The sequence below is a fragment of the Onychostruthus taczanowskii genome, unplaced genomic scaffold, assembly GCF_017590055.1.
Source record: "Onychostruthus taczanowskii isolate IOZ18803 unplaced genomic scaffold, ASM1759005v1 scaffold158, whole genome shotgun sequence".
Classification (NCBI taxonomy): domain Eukaryota; kingdom Metazoa; phylum Chordata; class Aves; order Passeriformes; family Passeridae; genus Onychostruthus; species Onychostruthus taczanowskii.
In genome coordinates this window covers 883461-893077 of record NW_024498773.1, presented here as the reverse complement: position 1 = coordinate 893077, position 9617 = coordinate 883461, and the positions used below count along the sequence as shown (strand labels likewise).

General features: G+C 41.0%; 1 protein-coding gene across 1 annotated transcript; it reads right to left on the bottom strand.

Moving 5' to 3' along the window:
• Nucleotides 1-4500: 4500 nt before the first annotated feature.
• On the bottom strand, nucleotides 4501-9214 carry SRP19 (signal recognition particle 19). The gene is made up of 5 exons (XM_041399195.1): nucleotides 9124-9214; nucleotides 7946-8021; nucleotides 6965-7036; nucleotides 5803-5914; nucleotides 4501-4830 (listed from the first exon to the last, which is right to left on the bottom strand). Exons 1-5 carry the CDS (start codon nucleotides 9165-9167, stop codon nucleotides 4697-4699), a joined length of 438 nt encoding a protein of 145 aa, XP_041255129.1. The 5' UTR covers nucleotides 9168-9214; the 3' UTR covers nucleotides 4501-4696.
• Between the last annotated feature and the right edge of the window lie 403 nt (nucleotides 9215-9617).

Here is a 9617-nt window from a genome sequence, read left to right as displayed (position 1 = left end):
TCCTAAGAGAGAAAATAACCCCACAAAGGCCAGTGTGTAACAGGAAGAATGTAAATAACTGGTGTCCAGTGGGAATTGCTCAAAGCTGTGGCAGGGGATGTTCAGAGTTGACACTGGGAAGTATTTCTTTACCAGGAGGGTACTCAGACCTTGGAACAGGCTTCCTAGAGGGAGTGGTCAATGCCCCAAATCTGTCAGTGTTGAGGCATTGGGACAATTCCCTTAATAATGTGCTTTAACTATTGGTCAGCTCTGAAGCCGTCAGGCAGTTGGTTTGGATGATCAATTTAGATCCCTTCCCTTCCTGAAATAGTATGTCCTATTCCATTCCATTCCATTCCATTCCACTGCATGTGCAGCTCCAGAGAAGCAATCCAGGGAGGCACCATCTCTCATGCTCCCAAGTAGAACACACACAAATATCCCACAGGTATATGTGCCCCAAAAGGGAGTTCTGGCAGCAAGTTTCTTTTAAACACACACAAGGAACAGGATGTACACACAGGCAAGTGTTTTTTTTGAGACCAGCTGCTTTTTGCAGTGCTTCATGGCTGAAGGCTAACAACTACATATGGTCACATATTATTGTCACTTCCCAACTTAAAACATATTTCAAAATAACCTTTTAAAGCTCCCTCTCTTTAATTACTCAATTAAGAATTGAGTAATTATGGTTGTGCTTCTGTATAGCTATGTGCTATATATCTGAAAGAATAAACCACCTATATCACAACAGTACTGAATTCTCATTTTTAGTCATTCTGTTATTGATCGTCTGTATCATCACACCCCCCTGACGCCCAATGTCAGTGTTACCATCCATTCCTGACACAGAAATTGTTTTAAGGATTGTTATAAGGATTTTGAGCTCATATGTCCATTTAAAATGTTTAATTTTTGCTCAGGTACCTAGAAAACTGTACAGGGAAATAACAGACATGTACTTTTAGAGAGCTGGACCACTACCCAAGTTCATTATCCATATTCCTTCTGTCCTGGATGCTAAATTGAGTAAATTCCCACTCATGGATTCATGCCTTCCTTTGTTACTGTTGCCACATACAGGAAATCTCAGACCAGAGTGTCTTTTTAGCAATGATAGTGCATAAGTAAAACCTCACAGAAAACTGTAAAAGCAAGGCAGGTGGAATAAAAGGATATTCTTTATCACCCAGGTTCCCCTTCAAAAATAAAGTAATAATTTTTAAAAAATTATTCACAGCACTCAGACTAAAAGTTGCAATATTTCTGTATTTTTACAGCAGACTTGTCTCCACTTCCAGTCCCATGATGGTCCATAAAATTTTGCCTGCTCCCAGAAATGTGGTGTAAACTGTTAACTGAGGAAGAACTGAGGTGGTCTTGACCTGTTTGTTTTTAATCTTCCAAGGAACCCAGTTTATTAAAATACAGAAATGAAAGTCTAGTTTATAAACTTTGTCAAGAAAAGGAGAGATGTGTTTAAGTTTGTCCTGCCTTGTTTAGGAACAAATATTGCTCATATAATATACTTAGTCTAAAGCCAGAAATCATAAAAAGCAAAACAGTCCCATTTAAAGATGGGAGGATAAGCAGATAAGAGTTAGAGAACTGAGTCTTCAACTTCCTAATGGTAGTAGTCATCTGATTTCCTAGCAGGGCTTTGAAAAACATAAAGTCAGCTTTACCTGAGCTTTCTTTGTTAGTTTGACTAATTCACATTTCATGTATTTGAGCTCAATATTACCCTTTTCAGAAGTCTTTCTTGTCTTTACTTACAAGATCACTAGACTTTAAAATAGCTTTAGTATTTTGTGTTCTTAGATCAAGAAAGTTTGATAAGCAATGCCACTAAGATTCTTTCTCACATACACAAATAGGCCAGACTGTTTCTGAAGGTATTTAATTTCAGACCACAGTAAATTATATCCCACAAGGCTCAACCTCCACATTTTTCAGCTGTCTATAGTCTAAAGCTCTGATTTACAAAAGTAAAGCATAATGTGATTGTAACTTTTTACAGAGCTCTCACTTTATTATTTAAAGTTTCAGAAAAATTACTCATCACTCAGCAGTATCCAGGAATAATTTGAGCTTAACAATCTGTGGGCAATTATAGTCTTTTATATGACAAGTGTATCTTCCATTCCTCATATTTTTCCCCAGGTTGCAACTAACTGTAGCATTTCCCTAATTCTATAATAGAGTGGATGTGCCTTAATAACTTCTAACCCTGTCCAGTTGTTTCCACTACAAAAAACCCTTTTCATATAGCAACTGTTTCTACATCTCATATCCCATGGCATTTCGTCAGCTCACAGGGATACCATTTAACTGACTTCTAAAAATTTAGGCCAGACACTCTAAAGATAATTCGTATAAACTCTCACATCACCAGAACCGCCCCCCCCACCCCGAAGGCATTTCTATATGACCACGGTCAATTACATCCTTAGAACTTCCTCTCCTAAACATTTCTGTTTTAAAGAATCTGCATAACTGCTTACACTGAAAAGCAAGAATTCTCCCTAACAGTAAGAAGAGGGCAGGAGGGATGTGTGTGTGCACACAGACAGCCCTTTCCTCCAGAAACCAACATCACTCTGGAATGAATCATGGGGCAACATGGGCAGGGTCCTGTCCTGGCTAAACTACTTTGAAGGATGGACTTGAGCATGGACACTATCCCAGAGGTTATGGATGTGAAACAGGCAGTGCAATTAAAGCCTCTCTGGCATGGAGGATGATAGCTGAAATGTCAGTATGGTGGGGCCAGGCAGCTTGAGTGTTACCAGTCCCCCAAATCTACCAAGGCAAGAGTGTTCACAGTTGGGGGATCAACCATTGGATGGCTGGAAACACCCCCTGTACCACACCACTGCCGTGGGTCTTGAAAAGCAGGTCTTATGGGGGCACAGTACACCAGAAATAATTAAGTCAGACAATAGGATTAGTTTTCAAAGCAACCTCGTAAACACTTGGGGCAAAGAGCATGGCATTGTGTGGGAATATCACATTCCCTGTCATGCATCAGCCTCTGGAAAGATGAAATGATGCAATGGATGGTAAAAGACCACACTGAGAGCAGTGCGTGGTGGAACCTTCACATCCTGGGGTGCACATTTAGCAAAGGCCACCTGGTCAGTCAACACCCAGGGATCGCCCACCAGCTGGTGTGGCCCAGTCTAAACTTTTGCTTATTGTACAATGGGATAAAGTTCCTGCAGTGAACATTAGAAACATGCTGGGGAAAACAGTCCGAGTTATCCCTACATCAGGCAAAGGTAAACCTATCCCCGGGACTGTTCTTGCTCAGGGACCTGGATGTACGTGGTGGGTCCTGTGAAAGGATGGAAAAGTCCGGTAGTCAAAGGGACTTGGTTTTGGGAAAGAATAGCCAATGAATTAAATTAATTACTGTGTAACACTGTGAATTATCACTTCTATGATGGCCCTGTGCCCATCACCACATTGGCCTCCCCATGGTGCCTGTCTGTGCTGTGCTGGATTTGGGGCTCTGACCCCAACTCCCTTTTGGTCACACATTAATGAAGAATGAACTTTGATGGAACCATGAGCACAGCAGTAATGCATGCAGGACTGCTTTCCACATGCAACGGTCCAACACCACACAACTCTCCTGCCGGAAAACTGGTTCCGACAGATGGAGCCCAGGGCCATGCACCCAGTGAGCTCAAGTTGATTTTACAGGGATGGTCCATAATTTAAGGGATTTTTTATCTGTGTGTGTATATGGACCAAAAGAGACAAGTGATGAGGTTTTGGGAAGTGGGACCTGGCATTACAGAAATTGTGTGGAATAAGGGATGCCTGCAGTCCTGACTTCAGCTGCAATCCAGTGGATTTTCTTCCCAGCAGCTGTTAGTGCTGTATCTTAGATTCAATGTGAGAATAATACTGATAACACCCTGGTGCTCTGCTTGTTCCTCAGCAGTCTTACCTTAAATCCAGAACTTTTCAGTGCCTCACACTCTACCAGTGAGGGGGTGTGACAAGAAGCCAGGATAGGTGACCTTAGCAGGCCCAAGTGATATTCCATACCACAGATTAGCCTGTCCAGTATATAAACAGGGGGAGATTGGCCAGGAGGCAATGATCACTGTTGAAGCAGGGCTGGGCATCAGTCAGCAGGTGGTGAATAATTGTATTGTGCATCACTTGGCTGGATGGTGCTTAGTTGTCAGCTGGGGTGAAACCGTAACAATTAGGTTGCACAAAGTCCCCTCCAGCCTGGGACTGAACACTTTCAGGAATGGGCATCCACAACTTGTCTGTACAACCTCTGCCTCCACTACACTCATGGCAAAGAACTTATTCCTAATATAGCATAGCACAGAATTAAAGACAATTGCTTCACTATCATAAATAAATGGTTTACTAAGGCAACCAGATTTCAAAAGGTGCATATTTCTTTTGGAAAAAATAGTTCTGCCACCCACCCTATTTATATTCTTATATTCTTCCTTTTAACATGGGTGCTAATGTCAGACGTGCAGGTTGTGTGTGAAAAGAGATTTATTGTTACACAGATGCAAGGCAGTTACATGCATTCCAGTTCCAAGAAAAGCAGGCAGCTCTACTCAGCTTCAGCTCTTCACTTCTTGCTTGTTTCTTCACTTCAAAGTCGCTACATGGTGTCCATCTGTACTGCCTGTAAGTACAACTATGCGATGCAACAGCGACTCCAGACATTAATTTATTTCTTTTTCTTCCCTTTACCTTTCTTGCCTCCCTCTCCTTGCTGAAGGCTTTGATCACTACCTCCCATCTTCTGAGTTCTTGTTTTCAGTTTGGGAATGGTTTCTGCAGCATACAGCATCACTGATTTTCCTAAAATACAGGGAGAGATCAATGCATGCCTGCTGTGTTAAGAATGGATATAAAGCCTGGACGATCTGCTTCCTTCCCCTTGTACAGCAAGCAGCTTGTGAAAAATTCTTGGGAAAAAAAAAAAAAAAAAAAGAAGAAGAAGCAGGACTAATAAATATCACAGTAGTTTGGAAAAGCCACATAACCTCACAATCTCTGAAGTGTCCACATACTTCTTGCTACTGTTTCCCTCCACAGCCTACTGGTCCAGAACACTGGGGACAGAATGATCAAGCAAAAGCTACATGAATTTTTAGAAAGGCACTGCTGCCCTCCAGCAGGACTCTGCTTTTAAATCATCTCCCTCTATCAGCACTCTTATGCTATTGTACACCCAGCACTCTTCTTTTTCCTTAAGATACATACTGGTTTTTTTTTACATAGGGATTCATCTTCAGAAAAAATGCAAAAGTTGAAACTGTCATTCAAGATGAACAATTTGTATTAATTAGTTAAGGGCAGCTGTTTCATTGTTAATTTATGAAAATGGCCAGTAGAAAATTCAGTTGAACTCAGTATTGTATTTTATCAATTTAGCATCCACTCTGATGTCCAGATGATGTATGTATCTTAAGAAAATGGCTGAATTTAGCCATTTAAGAACTAAACTGTTTTAAATGTCAACAAAACAGTAAGCCAAAACTGAACAGATGCTTTGTTCAATGCAGCAATCACACAATGTTCTCCACAAGCCCCTCCAATGACACTGCTGCAGAAGCAGCAGAATCAAAGGCAACAGAATTTTACAAACTCTACTCATTGCTCAACTTAAGTCAACTTAATTTTGTTGACTTACACAAGCAATGAGATTTAATGGTAAACTGTAGCATTTATAATAGTTAAAACTAATTAAGCAAGCTATTAACATAAAATAAACCAAGTATTTCTGGTTTATTAACAGGTACGGTACTTAAACCCAGGCACTCTACTCACGTGTTGGAAACTGAGGTAAACATGGGTTGCCATCATCTTGTTTGAGCTGGATTCGTACTCTACCTCTGTACTGCACATCTCTGTTCCATTCTCTGGGATACATCTTGTTTTTCTGTCATAAAAAAGGAGAAATGTATTATAACATGTATTATAAATTTATTATATCATGGAACATTATGACTTCCATGACTGGAAGACACAACTGTTGCAGAGGCACTCCTGAAAACAACTCCTGGTACTGAGCAATTTTGTGAGTAAACTGTTACAGGGACCATTTTGTGTCCCCTGTGGTCTGGACCACAGGGGCACAGGTTTTTGTTTTATCTCCACTGCTACAAACCTTTCTGGACACCTAGGGATAGCAAGTGACAGGTCACAATCACTCCTTTTGGCTAATTAAAGCCTTCATTTTTGATGAAACATCACAGGTTTCTCAGTACAGATGGTGTGCACTGTGCAGATACTTCTGAAAAACAAACTGATTTTGTACCAGGCTTCTGAATACCTCTGGATGAAGACCTATATTCTTCTTAGAAAAAACAACACTGGCTATTCTATTAGTAACTAACACTAACTATTACAAATTAATAACTACTTCAGAAAACGATGTGTGAAGTTACCGCTCTAGAAATCCAAATTCATTCCCTAAGGAAAAAGTAACCAATAAACTATTTAAAGAGCAAGCACGTACTGCAATGAAAAGCTAACACTGTCTGGCTGAAACATAACTCCAAAGGACTACCAAAGATTCCAATTATCAGAATCCTATTCCTATACAAGACTAATTTCAAAGGTCATTGCCTTCCATTAAAAACATTTGTTTTTAAAAGATTAATTTGCAGAGTTGCAGCTTGCAAGAACAGCTTTTATTCTGACACACTTTCAAGCATGCAGTAAAGTCTTCTAAGAAGGGTGGTAAAACAGAAGTAATTTTTTTATAAGCTTTAAAAGTCACATTGTCTGAGAGATCTGAGATATTCCTGACTTGCATCACTTTTCCAACATTTACTTCATGATTATGGTCAGTTACCACATAAAGCAAGCAAAGCTAGTAACAAAACTTCTGAACCACAACTTATTAAAAAAAGATATGATGAGAGAACAAAGATGCATTATGAAATTGGAGGTTTTTTGTTTGTGGGGACATGTTTTTTTAAATTACCTCTAGTAACACATTGAATCCTACTGCTGCACATACATCTTGGATTTCTGCAGATGTGGGATTTTCAACCGCCTGTTGAAACAAGGTGTTAAAATTAATTAATTTTCAATTATGACCTGACAATAAAAAAACATAGTTACCAGTTTCCCACCCTATACTCAGTAATTAGGAAAAGCTGACAGGGAAAGAGAAGCTAGTAATCTAATGTAGAAGTCATTTGTCAGTGATGCTGTGCTTTAGAAAACATAAAAAAATTTAAAAAAGAGCTGACATCAAGAAAGACGAGACAGAATTCACTAGAACAGGGGAGCAAGTTAAATAATTAGAAAAAGTAATTGCAATTAACAGTTATTGTATGTAAGGAGATACCAAAAGCTGTGAATCAGCAAAAGCAAACTTACAGCAAGGACTGAGGGAGGAGAAACGACAAAATTTCTATCCACAGGGCAGCAGATTCCAACTTGCACACTCAAGAAAGATTTCATTTTTAAAAAAAACCCAAATTCTAAGCAGTAAGGAAAGCCCTTTGTATTTCCAGAACTGCTTGCTAAAATTACTACAAAAGAGTGACATAACAAAAAACTATTTCTGGACAGATCCAAAGCAGCAGTACCTACCATGCCTGTGTGTCACATGGACACAGAGTATAGGCTCATATGGTCAGTCACCAGAACCCAATCATTAGCTAGCTACTCTTCTGTGCATTGCTTTCAAATTCTGCAAACTACCTGTGTAGGCAGCTGAGTGTATTCAGCTCCTCATTACTTCACTTTCTAGCTCAAGGTGCTGCTCCCAGGAAAGCAAACACTTCAGCTCAGGGTTCTCCTACTAAATTCACATGCTGGCATGATGTTACCTTCAAACTGTTGTTTCCATGCCATGGGGGGAATGGAAAGATCAAAGAGGTGTATTTTCCAGCACTCTACACACTGCTGCATGCAAAACAAAATGTCCTATTTTCCTGGCTGCCCAGGAAATTACCTTGTCTATAGGTATTCTTCTTCCTTCTGCTATTGTCTTCTTGTTATTCAAATAAGCTGGATAAATGCATATGAATCTAAGAGAAAACAGTGAGTTTTAAGCAAGCTATATCAACTCCTTAATGCTTATGCAGTATTTTCCTAGTAAAACAGAAAATAAATGTCATGGCTACAACCCAGAAATTCCCACAGCAGCTTATAAAAACCATTTGTTTTCCCCAGACTGCTTAATAAGATGATGCAAAATCCCACTTTGAGTTATCATGGACACTGCATGACACCATTTTTTGGGGCACTATGCGTACAAGGCATGGCACTACCCATTCTGAGGGAAGAAAAAAAAAAAAAAAAACCGACCAAAACCACAAGGCTGAAATAGAACCTTTTGACCTATTTGTTACAATCTTAAAGTATGGAACACACGTGTTTCCCTGAAAAGAATCAACATTTTCTGAAAAGATTTCACTACACTATTAGCTGAGTTCTCTGATTTTTTTTTTTTTGTGTTTTTCTTTTTATTCATACAGAGATCACCACAGATTTGGGTACATTTATAAAAGCTACTGAAACACTGTGCTCTTAGAAACCTGCTTAAAGATTTTTCATTAGATTTACACCTGTCAAGCACATACAAGGGATTAGCGTGAAAGAACCTTGATTATACTAATTCGACAATTAAAAAAACCAACTAGCTGAGACCAAGGGGATGTGGAAGAAGGCTCGCATTGATTTTAATAAGGATCTACGAGAGCATAAGAAAATAGTTAAAATTAGTAAAACATATGGTGCAGACAGATTCCAATTAGCTGAACGACAAGGGAGTGACAAGGTTCCTGGCTGCCTCTAAAATCCAGCCCAAATCACCTCAACTTCTACTGTTTTCTCCTTCTCTTGTCCAGAAGTGTTCTCCACGCTTTGCTACTGCCATCTTTACGGGCCGACTAGCTCTAGGTTCTGCCTGGGAATTTGAGTCTCCTTACTGACTTCCCAGCCACTCAAGTGTCACTACCACCTCTTGTCCCACAGGAATTTAATTTCAACCCCATCATCCCTCGCTCCACGGGGATTGAAACCACCACCCCTTCCGCCACTCGCGTTTTGTTTTTCGCGAGCCATGAATGACATGTAAGCAAACGAAGCCAGAAGGACCAGACCCCACACAAGCCGTGCACACGGTACCTCTCCTTGTCCGCCGGGGACACAGCGCCGGCGGCAGCGGCCATGACAGCAGCGCCTCCCCCACCCCGCCCCGCGCCACGGCGGCGGAGAGGGCCCGCCCCCGACGGCCCGATGCCAGATTCTATTGGTCAGTGGGGCTATCTGTCAAAAGCCGCAGCCTGTGAGAATGAGCGACGTCAGCGCCGAGGCCGTGCACGCAACTTCCGCCAGGCTGAGGAAGTGGGGGCGGGAAGTATGGGTTAGAGGTCTGGGCGTGTGTGGAAACGCTGTGACACACAGCCTGAACAATGGGCTGCAGGCGCCAGTGAAATATGAGCCCAGAGGGTGGCGGTGGGCGACGTAAAGTGTGTTCGGAGGGCGCCGAGCCGCCTTTACTCACAGAGCTCTAGCGGCGTTTGAATCAAAGAACGATTTATCTAAGAAATCCCGGGAAATGTTTGTTTGGTATTACCATAGCTTCCTGTACAATTACACGAGAAAAACAGACTAAAGCT

Bases quoted from the DNA above. Each gene is read 5' to 3' on its own strand.
- SRP19 (XM_041399195.1), bottom strand. From the start codon at position 9,167: ATGGCCGCTGCCGCCGGCGCTGTGTCCCCGGCGGACAAGGAGAG. The intron at 8,022-9,123 runs GTACCGTGTGCA...GTTTTCTCTTAG, and splicing joins TCCCCGGCGGACAAGGAGAG to ATTCATATGCATTTATCCAG. The intron at 7,037-7,945 runs GTAATTTCCTGG...TTGTTTCAACAG, and splicing joins GAAGAATACCTATAGACAAG to GCGGTTGAAAATCCCACATC.